Source organism: Vespa velutina, chromosome 3, assembly GCF_912470025.1.
Source record: "Vespa velutina chromosome 3, iVesVel2.1, whole genome shotgun sequence".
Taxonomy (NCBI): Eukaryota; Metazoa; Arthropoda; class Insecta; order Hymenoptera; family Vespidae; genus Vespa; species Vespa velutina.
This window is the reverse complement of record NC_062190.1, coordinates 8,321,530-8,336,529: the sequence shown is the minus strand read 5'-3', so window position 1 is coordinate 8,336,529 and position 15,000 is coordinate 8,321,530. Positions and strand designations below refer to the sequence as shown.

The window sequence follows — 15,000 nt, the reverse complement described above, 5'->3', positions numbered from 1 at the left end:
CGTCCGCATTTTCCAGCTGAACGAGACGATCTTTTTACCTACCCGTGGTTGTTCACGATTTATTATATGGAACATATTAGAAGGGTGAATTCTGATTCTTAATTTTTGTCACACGCATTACGCTTTAAGATCTTTACACTTTTCCGATCGTTGTGACTCATATCCGACGCTTAGATATATTCACTATGAAAAAAAAAAGAAAAAAAAAAAAGAAAAAAAAAATATATATATATATATACATATATATTTATATTTATTACGTATGAAAAGAATAATTAATTTTTAAGTGGATGTAATTATAGAATGTATTAATAAATTATAATAATATAATTCTGTTGTCATTTCTATTCTAATATTTATTTAATAATTAGCAGATTATTTTTATTTCGTATAATAAATTTTTAAAAAGCTTACATCATTGCATTTAAAAATCTATGATAATGCAATTTTGTTATTACACATTTGCTTTAATATTTATTCGTTATAGTTAATTTTATAATGTAATTTTTCTTTTTTTTTAACTTCTTTTTTATTTGATTTTTACTTTTTTCTTTTTTTTTTATTATTACTTCTCTTTCAACGTTTATTCATTTTGTTTTGTCCAACAATAATTTTCTAGAAACGCGATATTTATTTATAAATTATGACGGTGAAATTTTTTTTTTTCTCTTCATCTTCCTCATTATTATTTCTATTTTAATATTTGCTTCATAGTTTGAAAATATATTATTTTTATCCTATTATAAATTACTGAAAGGCGATCATGCGTTTATAAATTATGGATGGAGTAATTTTTTTTTTGTGTTAACATTATTTATATTTTTAGTATTTATTTAATATTTAGTATATTATTTTTGTCGTGTAAATTTATATAAAAAAAGTAATCATGTGTTAAAGTGTTAACGAGCGTTCAAAGTGATATTCCAAGAGTGACATCACGATGATATAAGGGAAAACCTTCAAGTAATCTCGTGTAATTAACGTCCTTTAACGATTAGCTTTTATGAACCCTTCGCATGTATGGTCGTTAAGAAATCATTCACGAACGAAGACCTAAGTCTTCTTTTTGGAATACCTTTATCGAGGAAGTCATTCGAAGGTAAGATAATTTTATCAGAATTATTTTCATTATTTTTATAGGATAATCTATGGTATGTAGACTCAACTATATTCTCATATATATAATATATATATATATGTGTGTGTGTGTGTGTGTGTGTGAGTATAACGTGTATTATAAAAAATTGATTATTAGAGTCAACATTCTTTCATATAAATGTTTCATATTAAAAAAAAAAAAAAAAAAAAAAAATATATATATATATATATATATACAGGGTGTTCATTTGTAGATATCGAAACAAATACATTAATTTTATAATTGATTGAAGTTACAAGAAAATTTATTAAGAAAAGATTTGCACCCTACACCAAGTCAACTTCTAAATGAATACAACTCTTTTTTTCTTTATTTTACTCGTGACCTATTCGAGTTATGAAGGTCAATATACTTTCTTTTCCTTTTTTTTTTTTTTCGCATATTTATATAACAGCGATCGTTAGCGATAAAAATCATATACAGTACGACGGTCTGACACTCCGTGGATGTGAATGCGTACATGCGTACATTAAAAAAAAAAAAAAAAAAAAGAAAAAAAACATTACAAATGAAAATGATGTTATTGAGCTCAGATAAATCTTCAATCGAACAATGCTTATATATATGTATATATATATGTACATATATAATCCAATGAGGTAGCACATATAAACATTTTTTTTTTTTATTCGTACAGACAGACACATACACATACACGCATGCATCTATGTCTAAGAACATTTTAAAAGATAGATTATTAAAAATAAAAAAAAAAAAAAATGATGATGATTTTGAGCCAGCAGATCAATCTCCATCATACAATACTTATATATGTACATATATAATTCAATGTGATTTCATGTAAAGATATTTATTTATTTTTTTCTATCCTTTCTTTTTCTTTTTTCTTTTATAGAAGTTATGTCAATCGTATTGCTCGAAATACCGGAAACCCTTGTGTTGGAGAATATAATATACGATGGGCAAAAAAGATGTCTCTCTCTCTCTCTCTCTCTCTCTCTCTCTCTCTCTCTCTCTCTCTCTCTCTCATAAATTATCACGAACCATTAAGCTTCGTCAGAGTTCATCGTTCGATGTTCACGATCCAACGATAGGGAGTCCTGATCGCATGTAAATGTACTCGAGCAAGCGATAGTTAGCTACCGGTCGTTCGATAACATCTCGACGAGCATTCGAACTTCCTCCATGGATTGTCGGCGAGAACTATCTTTTTAAATAATTTAAGGAACTATCTCGGATAAATTCTCTTTAAATTTTCTTTTCTAAGTTATCCCAATGTCCCACCGTCCTACTTTAACTTCACTCCTTTTTTTATTATCGCTCATCCTCCAACGCCTCATCCCCTATCCTTTCCCGAAAAGGTTTGCATTTTTTTTTTAAAGAATTCAACGGAGAGAATTGGTTAAAAGAACGATACACTTTCGTCGTACTAATGACGACACTGATAAATCGTTCTTACCATCGAAAGAAACTAATTCTAGGAGGAGTTCATGGGAAGTTTATAGAGTTCATATATATATATATATAAGCTTGACGACCTGTTGAATGTGTTCGTGTTCGTTTCTTTTTCTCTCTCTCTCTCTCTCTCTCTCTTTTTTTTTTTTTTTTTTTTTTTAAGGATCTAATATCTAATACTAAAGATTTTCAATAAATTTTTTTTAAAAAGGATCTAATAGTAAAAATTTTCAATCAGGAATTTTTTTTCTTTTTAATACCATTTAAATTTAATGAAATTGTCAATTGAAGATTAAAAAAAGTAATACAATGATAGAAATTTTTTAAATTAATTTTAACATAGGATATTTATTTATTAATTATAACAGGATTTTTGTATCAATTCGATTTTTAATCAAATCTAACCTATGACATTTTTAAATCAATTATAATAAGATTAGATAAGAAAAAAAAAATATATATATTAAACAATCGATACTTTCCTTCCTTCCATTTCAATCAAATTTAAAATAATTAATTATTTTTATTACTACTTTTATATTTCTTTACTTTTTGTTTTCAATTGAATTATTTCCGTGTATATAAATAATTTGGACCGGCTCTATCTAATATTAAAAATAGAAAGAAAAAAAGGAAAAAAGAAGAAATAACACAACGCTAACCAATCGAATATATCAATAAAATATATCTCTATATAAAAATCTCATAAATCTCGTATTAATCTATTAATAATATTTTTATATTATCTTATTTATTATATTATATACATATACATATATATATATATATGTATTTTTTTTTTTATTTTATATAATATTTTTATATTATTTATATTTTAATACAAACGTAAAAGGACAAATAATATTCTCGTAGAAATGATATTCCAAGAAGGGAAGAAACAAATTTCTAAACCATAAACGATCGACATTATACTTTCAAACAAACAATAAATCGTAAACTTTAGAAATAAATGTCTCTCGTAATAGTAGAAAACTTATTTTGAGTTTCATGTCGAGCACATAGACGTAGAAGTAGAGAAAAGGAAATGATAGAGATCGGCGGATAGAGTGGGTTAAAAGAAATGGGGGAAGGGGGACGTAAAAAAAAGAAATGGAGGGCGATGGGATAGTAGGGCGGTCGGCAAGCTTTTAGGAATTAAGGATGGGATGAGGGGTAGGTTGGTGGGTAACAAAGAAACAAGAAAAAAGAATTACATTCCTATCGAGCTTGCAACAGTGAAATTCTATTCCCGTTGATGTGAATCAGTCGACGAAATGACGAACCATCGAGTTTCGTATCGAACGAATCGTTCCAATTTTGCATGTTGTTGTTACGACGACGTGCGTGACGTGAATTCGGGACGATGACGACGGACGATGATTTTGGCGGTAGCTCGCCAAGTGGCTCATACCCGTCTTACCGAGCCAAGGATGACGAATCGTATTTATGATAGTTAGAAATGCATCATCACGTGCTAACTTTTAACGCTTTCGCTTTCTCATCTCTTACCGGTTTTAGAATTTGTCTATGTATGTAAGTAAGACATTATTACACGAGTTTATAGATAGATACGTGTTATATGCCTTGGAAATTTTACGAAATTTTATCTTTTAACGAGATAAAATTAAATTACTTTTCGTTTCATTATAAACGTTTAAGAATTAATTTTTATAAAACTATATTCTTTTATACAGAATAGAGGAGAGAAGAAACGTAAGAAAGATATAATAATATCTATTGGAAATATTTATTGTTTAAATAAATCTCAATTAAATGTTAAATTATTTTTCTTTCATTGGAATATCGTTGAAGGATGATTTTTTGTAATATAATTTTCTTTTTCTTTTTTTCCTTTTTTTTTCTTTTATTGCGAGGAAACAAGGAAGTATATTTTTATTATTTATTATTATTATTGTTTTCAATTGTTGTTGTAAATGTAAAATTATTAACGATAAGAGGTAGATGAAATTAAAAAGAAAATAGTATAATTAAATAAATTAATTAATTAATATATATAAATAAATAAATAAATGTAAATAAATCTATTGTCACGATATATAAATAATCGTTCTGTTTAGAGAATATATATACACGTATATAAATAAATAAATTGTTTATAAAATTTATAGATATATTAGATTCATAGATTGACGAAGGATAAAAAAAGAAAGTACGATGGGATCGATGAAATTTTTAATTTTCGATCATTTTCTATTCTTTGAATTAACTAAATTTAAAAATAAAAAAAACATTCATCGTCTGATCTATTCTTATTTAAACGTATCGTACTGACAAAGAAATTGAAAAATAAAAGAAAAATAAAAAAGAAAAAAAAAAGATGCAATCTTTCAATTCACGATATAACAATTATTATATCGTTATATTTATCGATTGATCGAAAACCCATATAAATCATTAGATAGATAACATATCTCTAATTTCTCGTAATATTGACTGTCTATAAAAAATTCTAAAAAATGCGAATGAAATGATCGATTATTTTAAATCTATTATTTGTTTACAAAAATAACATAACAAGGAAACACGTCGGTTGTAAACAAGGTCGATAGATTCTATTCGTTGAATAGAGAAACGGCGAAAGATCGATAAAAATTATTTTTAAAAAATTTCATAAAATTGAGATCGACGATGGAATATGATAGTTTAGCGATAGGGAGAGAGAAGGGAGGAAGGAGAGGAATTATTTATGTTCGATTGAAATTGTTTGTGTGTAAAGGAAGATTACGGGAAAATCAGTAAATATATACGTACATACGTAAGTGAGTTCGACAAGTGTTTTATCCGGCCGTGTTTATTCGTGCCACAATAATAGAGTGGTGGTACATAATAATGGTGATGGTGGATGATAGTAGTATTAGTAGTAGTAGTAGTAATAGTAGTGGATACGTACATATATATATATATATATATATATATATATATATATATATATGACATGATGTAAGTGGTCGAAATGATTTTGGCATCGGTCGTGGGGTTCGCACGAGCCAAGAAGAGTGACGAATCGCGTTTATGATCGGGAAGGAAACGTTCTCTCTTTTTCTCTCTCTCTCTCTCTCTCTCTCTTTCTCTTTCTCTCTCTCTTTCTCTCTTTTTCTTTCTCTCTCTCTCTCTGCCTCTCTCTCTCTCTTTCTTGAACACACACATATTCCTGCACCTTTTAAACGCCCTTTACCTTATGGTTGAAATCTTTCAGAGTAAAAGAGATAGAAAGAGAGAGAGAGAGAGAGAGAGAGAGAGAGAGAGAGAGAGAGAGAGAGAGAGAGAGAGAGAGAGAGAAAGAGAGAGAAGAGGCACAGTACCGTTTGCTTGAACGTAATTGAAAGATTCTTTCTTCTCTGTTCGTTCGAACGCAGCTCGGTTAGACGAGGCCAAAGAACCGTGCACGCTTTCATGGAGAATCAAAAGGGGAAAGTCGCATGTCTCGACAAGACGACGTACGTGTTGGTATACCACGTCGAGCATTAAGAGGATTTAGTAAACGAACGGCCATTCAGAATACCTACGTTCGTCCTAGAAACATGGTAGAAAAGAAAAAGAAAAAGGAAAGAAAAAAAGAAGGAAAAAGAAAAATGAAATACGAATGACTCCTCCCTTTGGAAATGGTATTCAATGGGCGCGCGCGCGCGCGCTCGTTTGTGTGTCGGAGATATAGAGATAGATAGATAGATAGATAGATAGAGAGAGAGAGAGAGAGAGAGAGAGAGAAAGAGAAATTAATACAATTCTTTGCTAATTGTTGGAATTATTTATTTATTTGAAAATTTGTTAATGTTCAAAATCGAATTCGATTGGAATTTTTTGTTTGATGTTTGATTTTTGATTATTTCCTTCTTTCTTTCTTTCTTTCTTTCTTTCTTTCTTTCTTCATTTATTTTTTTTTCTTTTTTTTTTCATAAAATTGTTTATCCATTTCTTTTGCTTTTTTTCTTTTTTTTTCTTTTGCGTTTTCTTTGTCTTTTTTTTTTTTTTTTTTTTTTTTCAGATTCAAAGCGGACGATTTTCTTGTTTGTTTTCTTTTTCTTTTTTTTTATCTTTTCTTTTTCTTGGCTCTGTCTTTTTTTTCTTTTTTTTCTTTTTATAAAGGTAATTTATCATCTCCATATAATGTAATATATTCGATGAGTTTTAATTTTTTTCTTAATTGGTCAACGTTGGATATAATTTTCTAAGATTATTTTCATTCCTTCGACGAAATTGATACGTCCATGATAATTTTTTTTTCTGTTTTTTTTTTTTTTTTTTTTTTTTTTTTTTTTTTAATGAATGAATCTCTACTATGGAAGTGATTTTTTTTTTTTTTCTTTTAATTATTCGACAACTTTTAGCATAATAGTAAATTTAAATAATAATTTATAGCTCATACTTTTTTACTCATCTTAATAATATTGCAACGATATATAAATATTGTAAGAAATTTATTAATTATTAATTCGAAAATAAATAAGTAAAATTTGTTGTGAACTTTTTACTTTCTTCTTTTTTTTTTCTTTTTTCCTTTTTGTGTTTCTTTAAGACAATATTTTTTTGTTTAATCCTTCCAACAGACGATTATTAATTTGAAAATAAAATTCAACATTTCTGAATCGCCATAACGTTTCTTCCCAATCCCCCGACGCCTAACAACATTAAACATGATAATAATCCACACATTTTTTCTTTTCTTTTGTTTTGTTTTTTTCTTTTTAAACAAAAAAAAAAGCATTTACGACGTCAACAAAATGTGACGTTCGATATGAAATAAACAAAAAAAAAAAAAAAAAAGAAAGAAAAACACGTGAAACTTGGTATCCTCATATTTTATAATTACGAATATAATATCTCGTGAGATAACTCGTTCATAATTTTCCATTGGAAAATATTTCGAATGATTCATAACGTTGATCGAATTATCGAAATAAGAAAAAAAAAAAAAAAAAAAAAAGAAAAAAGAAAGGAGATATTATCTACTTAAGCAATTATCGTTGTGTTAAGATCTTAAGTGACTTCTTTTTCTTTTTCTTTTTTTTTTCTCCTTTTTTTTTTTTTTTTTGATAAAACGAAACGAAAGAAAATAAAACGAAATAATAGATAGGAGAGAAAAGCGATTGGCTCCCTTTTACTCGCCCACCTTGGCTCTCGCGAACGATTCACGATTTCCTGTTTTGCGACTGGTATATTACAATAACGATGAAATGTCAAAAGTGTACATATCATTTTCTTTCTTTCTTTCTTTCTCTTTCTCTTTCTCTCTCCCTCTCTCTTATTATTTCTTCACGTGTTAATATACACGAGCGATACACTTTGAACAATGACGTATGTAAAACTCTTATGTACCTCGTCGACTCGCCCATTCAATGATCCAAGAGTCCTTGTCTATCGCGAAAAACAATTCTCGTATTTTTTTCTTTTTCTTTTTTCCTTTTCTTTTTTCTTTTTTTTTTTCTTTTTTTTTTTTTTTTTTTGATCGTTCACGTTTGCATAATTATACGAGACAAGAAAAGGACAGATAAGCGAACACGGATACATGAAACTTTCGATAGACGCATTGTAAGGGTGTATCAACCTTTTTCGTGTTCGAATTCTGATTTAGAAATATTTTTTTCAAATGTTTTACATTCTTAAGATCGTTGTTAAAAAAAAAAAAACAAAAAATTTCAAACGAGAGAAAAGAAAAGGCAAAGATATGTCGCATATCTTTATATATATATACATATTTATATAAATATGTGTAAGATTTATAATTGTACAGATTTTCAAACTGATTTTGTCTATTGGAAAAATAATGAGAAATAAAAAGAAAAAAGAAAAAAAAAAAAGAAATAAAAGAAAGAAAGAAAGAAAGAGAAGTAACGTGATTTTTCAAAAAAATTGTTTATCTAAATGTCACAAAAAGATTAAATTTTTGATTAGAAAAAATTATAAATAAAAAGAAATAACTTTAATTTTTTAATTTTGCTTAACTCTAACTTCATAATATATATATATACCCTTTTTGTTCTATTTTCATACATAAGTTTTCTAAAAAAGGAGCAAAAAGATAATATCGTATTATAAAAGAAACAAAAAGAAAATCCTAAATAAATAAGAGAATATAGATAAAATAATAATAAAAAAAAAAAAAAAAAAAAAGTACAAACAAATTCGTTTTTCCGTCCTATCAAAGAAAAGAAATTCGACGAGATATTCTCACGGATAGAGCCATTTACTTGTACTTCTAATCATGCACCATGACAATCAGAGACGAGACGCACGTGGAATTAAGCAGTAGCGTCCTTTAACCTTTGGCACCCGAGACACGTCTATGACGCGTGGCTCGACGACCATTCGACATCTTCTTTTTGCTCTCTCTCTCTTACTCTCTCTTTCTCTCTCTCTCTCTCTCTCTCTCTTTCTCTCTCTCTCTCATTCTTACACAAACACACACAGACACATATATGCACGCATATATTTATACACATAGTCTTTCTCTCTTACTCAACGTCACTCGATATTTCTTATTCTCGAACTCGTCACACACGTCACGTTCATTCATAATATCATTGAAAGTTTTTACTGAAGGTCGAGAAAATCGACGCACGTAGAAAAAAAAATTTGTTCGAATACAATTTGTTATTATTGATCGAATGATAAAAGGAGGCATTCAAAGAGAGAAAAAGTGGAAGAGAGAGAGAGAGAGAGAGAGAGAGAGAGAGAGAGAGAGAAAATCATCGTAGGAAATATCAGCGACGTTCGCGATCCGACGGCAACTCGATTCGCTCAGTTTTGCATCGGACACGTCGCTTTCTGACGTTTTTTTTTGTTAAAAAAGAAAAAAAAAGAAAACAAAATTCGTTAAAAATAAGACTATTTAACCATTCGATTCACTTTGTTTTTCCATTGCAAAATTTTCATATAACAAAAAAAAATGAAGAAAAAAAACGAAAAAAATATTATACCACGTATGAAGTAAATGCTGAAGTGAAAAAATTTATCAAATTATTACGCGTTACGTTGTTTCGCGAATAAAAGAATAAAAAAAAAAAAAAAAAAAAAAAAAAAGAAAGAAAAAAAACAAATAACAACAAAAAAAGAAAAACAATTGCAAAGACGATTTAAACGTAAAATTTTAATAATATAAAAATTATTATATCGTAAAGATTGATTTATATAAAAATTCTTATATTGTAAAAATTAAATTTTGTAGGAAAGTGATATTGTAACAGGTATGAAATAAGTATTAAAGTAAAAAAAAAGAACAAAAAAAAAAAAAAACAAAAAAAGAAAAAAGATAGAAAAGAAAATAACAAATAATGGAAAGATCATATCTATTTATATTTTAAAAATTTGTCAAATTACTGTCGAAATATAAAACATATTGCAAAGAGGATTTTAATAATGTTTAGTGCATGATTTTGTGTCGTAAAATTCGTATAAAAAAAATTTGTATGAAGAAAAAGAAAGGATATAATATTAATCCAGATACAAAAGTAAATATCATAAAGTAAAAACAATGATAAAAATTATATTGTATCATTATTTGTTCTTTCTTTTTTTTTTTTTTTTTTTTTTTTCTTTTGCACCAAATTTATAAAATCATTCCACTTATGTATGTCGCACTATACATTGAAACATATTAACTTATTTGATTTTTGTTGTTGTTATTTATTTATTTATTTCTTTCTTTTTCATTATTCTTTCATCATATTCATCGGGCGTATACATTCAAACGTTAAAAAAAGAAAAAAAAAAGGAAAAAAAGCAAAGTAGAAATCCTTTAAATAGTCCTGCTTAAAATCTTTATTTCTATATAATAGATCGTTCGGTCGATCTTTCATCGATCTTAGCTATACTTCTTTTTCTAACGACATTCAATCGTATTCAAAGTCAAATTTCAAATGATTGAGAACTTATATAAGTGCTCGATATCCAAGATAATTTAATTGTAAACCAATAGGCGGGCTATAAAAACAATTTATAAATGTCTTACGATTGAATTTAAATGTTTAATCCATCGGATTTAAGATATATATATATATATATATATATATATATATATATATATATATATATGCACATATATAATTGCATAGGATCGGAACGGGAAAAGGATCCTTTCGAGGTGGATGGAATTAAAAAAAAAAAATAAATAAATAAATAAATAAAAAAAAAAATAAAAAAAGGAAAAAAAATCTTGATTACGATCCACGATAAGATTCACGATCGTACGGATTTACGACGGAGATCGAATTTTCATAGTGATCGTTATTATACTTTCACTTCTTATTTTATATTTCTTTTATTCACATTATTTCTCTGTGGTTTATTATTTATATTATATATATATATACATATACACACATACACACACACATATATATATATATATATATATATATCTTATGTGAGCGTATTATAACAGTGTGCAAGCATAATCTAACACAAATCATGTATAAATATTAATATATATATATATCTACATAGAATATATATATATATATATATATATATATGTATGTATTACGATTTATAGATATGGGTATAGTACGTAAAGGACTAGGAAACATGCTCGATCAGAAACATCAACGAAGCTTAGCGAAGCGAAACATTCATAAAAGGCACCAAAAGCGAAGTAGCCCCGGCATATTGAGCACATTATTATTTTCATGGTGTCGTATCAATTGCAATGGAGCCCCATGTACAAAGAGGAATGCTGGTTAACTAGCGATCGTAAATAATGTGTTGGTAATATTCACGAAGAAAGAGCAAGAGTAACAAAAAGTAACAGAGTGAAAGAAAGAAAGAAAAAAAGGGAGAAAGAAAAAAGTAAAAGAAAAAAAAGAAGAAGAGAGAGAGAAATTCGAAGTTCAATTCGCGAAAGCATCGAAAATTACGAGAAACTACATTCCACATAGTTTTCTTTCGCGAAGTAAAATAAACGTCATTGACACGTTCGCTGAATTTCACTTAAAGCATTTCTAAATATATATATTTATATATATATATATATACCTTCATTTCACACATCTTTGACTCTAAATAAGATGACAACAATAATAGTCATCAGTTTCTCTTACAAGGAAATATTTTCATAAAGACACAGAAATAACAATAAATATTTTCTATTCGCTACTATTTATTATAGGTATCAATATTTTTATTTCTTAATAAATGTTGAAATATATCGTTAAATAAATGATATCTCGATTAATATTTTAAATGCGATAAAATATCGACAGATAAGTAATATAAAAATAAATAGTACGAATAATTATCTTGGTTGTGTTTTTTCTTTTTCTTTCTTTTTCTTTTTCTTTTCTTTTTTTCTTTTTTTTTTTTTTTTTTTTTTCTTTTTTAATAAATACTGACCGTCCATTTAAAATACTGACAAATTATTTATTTAATACTTAAAGATATTTTAATTATAAAATATTTTCCAAATTTTATCGATTAATCGTTATAAATAATATCGACGTACTTATATCACTGATTATTTTTTTTTATTTTTTAATACACATTTACAAAGAAAAAAGAAAAAAGATATTAAAAAATATACTATACCCTAATAAATAGCAGGTATTTTTAATCGAACTTCGAATCGAAAATAAAATACATTTATAGTCTTCTTGAATGATCTCTCGGTATATTGGAATAAAGTGTTATATATAAAAAAAAAAAAAAAGAAGAAAGAAAAAAAAATGATGGAACCAAAAGGAGGAACTCGAATCTCGACAAAAACGAAAACAAAAAGAGAAAAAGAAAAATAAGAAAAAAAAAAAAAACAAAATAAAGAAATAAAGAGGAAAGAAAAAGGCAAGAATCTTGAAAGACTATAAGAGAAATTGATTTCTACGAAAACTATTTGTTTATTATTCGATCCGACCGAAGGAATCTTAAGGGAAATAAGGAAAGTGCAAAGATATCAATGTAGGAAATGATATCGATGTTGGAATGGCAAAGAACCCTTAGAATTTTAAGAGAGCCTTCCAACTTCGAAGGCAAAGAGGCACGTATGTATCTACTCGCTAGGCACGTTCGAGTGGTGACAAGAAACTTAATAGCCGGTCTAGAAATACAGGTTTTAACGTAGCGGTCGTAAAGATCGATTACCTTAGCCGCGGAGTGTTTAGATCGACGCTAATACCGGTAGCCGCCGCGCGTGTGTATCGCCGACCAAGCGCTGCTTCCCCCGAGCGAAAGCTGAAAAATGTTGTTGGGGCGCGTACAGCCCATGATACATATACAAATATCATATATATATATATATATATATTCTATATCTTATATATATACACTATACGTATATGTACAAATATATAGATATATTATACATATTTGTATTATATATATATGTGTGTATGTGTAATATATGTAAAATGTATATATATATATATATATATATAGATATAAATGTGTATATATATATGTATATATATATATATATATATATATATATATATATATATATATATTTCTCTACGTTCTCGTCGGTGCTACTGCAATCCATAAAGAAATTCTTTCGTTTCGTCGTCGTCGTCGTCGTCGTCGTCGTCGTTGTCGTCGTCGTAGTCGTAGTCGTACGAGATAAGGATAGTACGAGCAGCAAACGTTAAGAGAGTCCGGGACACATCGGCGAGTCGACATATTTCACGAGGTTGCCACGACAAATCACGTTTCCCTCGGCACCACCGACGTGGCGCGGTTACGGTTCGCGGATTGCTTCGAGACGCGTCTTTCGCCTTGCCGAGAATAAGAGGAGAAGAAGAAGGAGAAGAAGAAGAAGAAGAAGAAAGTGGAGAAGGAGGAGGAGAGGGAGGAGGAATGCTAACGAGAGAAGTCAAGAAGAAGAAAAAGAATAAGAAGAAGAAGATGAAGAGGAAGAAGAGGCGATAGAAAGAAACAGAAAAAGAGTAATAAGAAAACGTGTAGATGATGATAAATAAAGTAAGAGAATATTTACCCGAAGTCGGCGGCGGATGATGATGATGATGGTGATGATGATGATAACTGAGGGACGGCGGTGGTGGTGGATAAACCGCACCCCAAATACAGGAAGTAGCACTGGCAGCAGCAGCGGCAGCGGCGGCGGCAGCAGCAGCTGCAGCTGCGGCAGCCTGTTGCTGATGATTATGTTGTTGTTGATGTTGTTGTTGTTGTTGTTGTTGCTGATGCTGATGATGTTGATGATGTTGATGCTGCTGCTGCTGCTGCTGCTGCTGCTGTTGCTGTTGTTGTTGTTGTTGTTGCAGAAGTTGTTGGACTTGCGCGATGTCGACGAACTCTTGCAATTCACCCTCGGAGTCTGTTGGGGGTGGAGGTGGAGGTACGACTTCGCGCACGCGGCCCTCGAAGGGGTTGCCGGTCGGTGCCGCGTGCTGCAGGTGCTCGAATGCCGCAAGCGGATTCGCGGGCTCGTAATTGCTGCGGCCGGTCGTATGTTCGCGGCGCATCGCGAGTGCCAGCATCTTTTCAACCTGTCGCGCCGCCGGATGTTATCCTTATCGTTCCGTTCCTCCACGCACCACCTTTTTCTTCTTCTACTTCTTCTACTTCTTCTTCTTCTTCTTCTTCTGCCTCTTTTTCTTCTTCCTCTTCCTCTTTTTCTTCTTCTTCTTCTTCTCCTGCTTCCTGCTTCTTCGATTCCCCGAAGCGACTCTCTTCTATACCTCTTCTTCTTCTTCTCTTTCCTCTTCTCCTTAGACCAAGATAGGTCGGTAGCAATGAGGATGAAGATAAGAATGTAGACGATGAGGACGGCGAAGACGACGTTGAGGAAGAGGAGGACCACTTTCGGGAGAAACGATCGCACATGTCACGCACGCCGTCGGATTCCTCGCGTCCACGTCGCGTCGGCACTTACGGACGAACGAACGAACGAACGAAAGATCACACTCTTTTATAATCTTCTTCTTTCTCTTCTTCTTCTTCTTCTTCTTCTTCTTCTTCTTCTTTTTTTTCCTCTTCTTCTTCTTCTTCCTCTATTTCTTCTAACTATTCTTACTCCTTTTTATCTATTTCCTTATCTATCGATATTATCCAATTATTCACAAGAGGACACACTGTTCGCGATAGATAACAAATACAACACACCGGCTTTACTCTCGTGTCATCTCACAACTGTACCGAGAGAAACTATGATCGAGAAAGAAGAATTAAAATATTTCGAGAGATAGAGATAGAGATAGAGATAGATAGATAGATAGATAGATAGATAGAGAGAGAGAGAGAGAGACAGAGAGAAAGAGAGAGAGAGAACTTCGTTGATTGCCGGTACGAAGACTAAAATACTTCTCGCAAATTTCAAGACAAGACAAGACAGGACAAGACAAGACAAGACAAGACAAGGAGAAGATAAGTGAAGAAATGAGATGAGAAGACAACTGAGGATAGAAGGCGCGCGATGGTTATATCGCGAGTTGACTCTTGTAAACCGCTTGGCGGTGGCA

The 15,000-nt window shown here is 29.9% G+C and overlaps 1 protein-coding gene across 2 annotated transcripts in view; it reads right to left on the bottom strand.

The window, feature by feature from the left end:
- The window catches only part of LOC124947680 (E3 SUMO-protein ligase EGR2-like), a 34,244-nt gene that overhangs the window by 18,848 nt on the left and 396 nt on the right, over positions 1-15,000 (bottom strand). For both annotated transcript variants that reach the window (XM_047490161.1, XM_047490162.1), the window contains exon 1: positions 13,515-15,000. This exon is cut by the window's right edge and continues 396 nt beyond it. In XM_047490161.1, the coding sequence (XP_047346117.1) occupies positions 13,515-14,019 (505 nt within the window). In that variant the 5' untranslated portion in view covers positions 14,020-15,000. The remainder of the gene's footprint in view (positions 1-13,514) is intronic.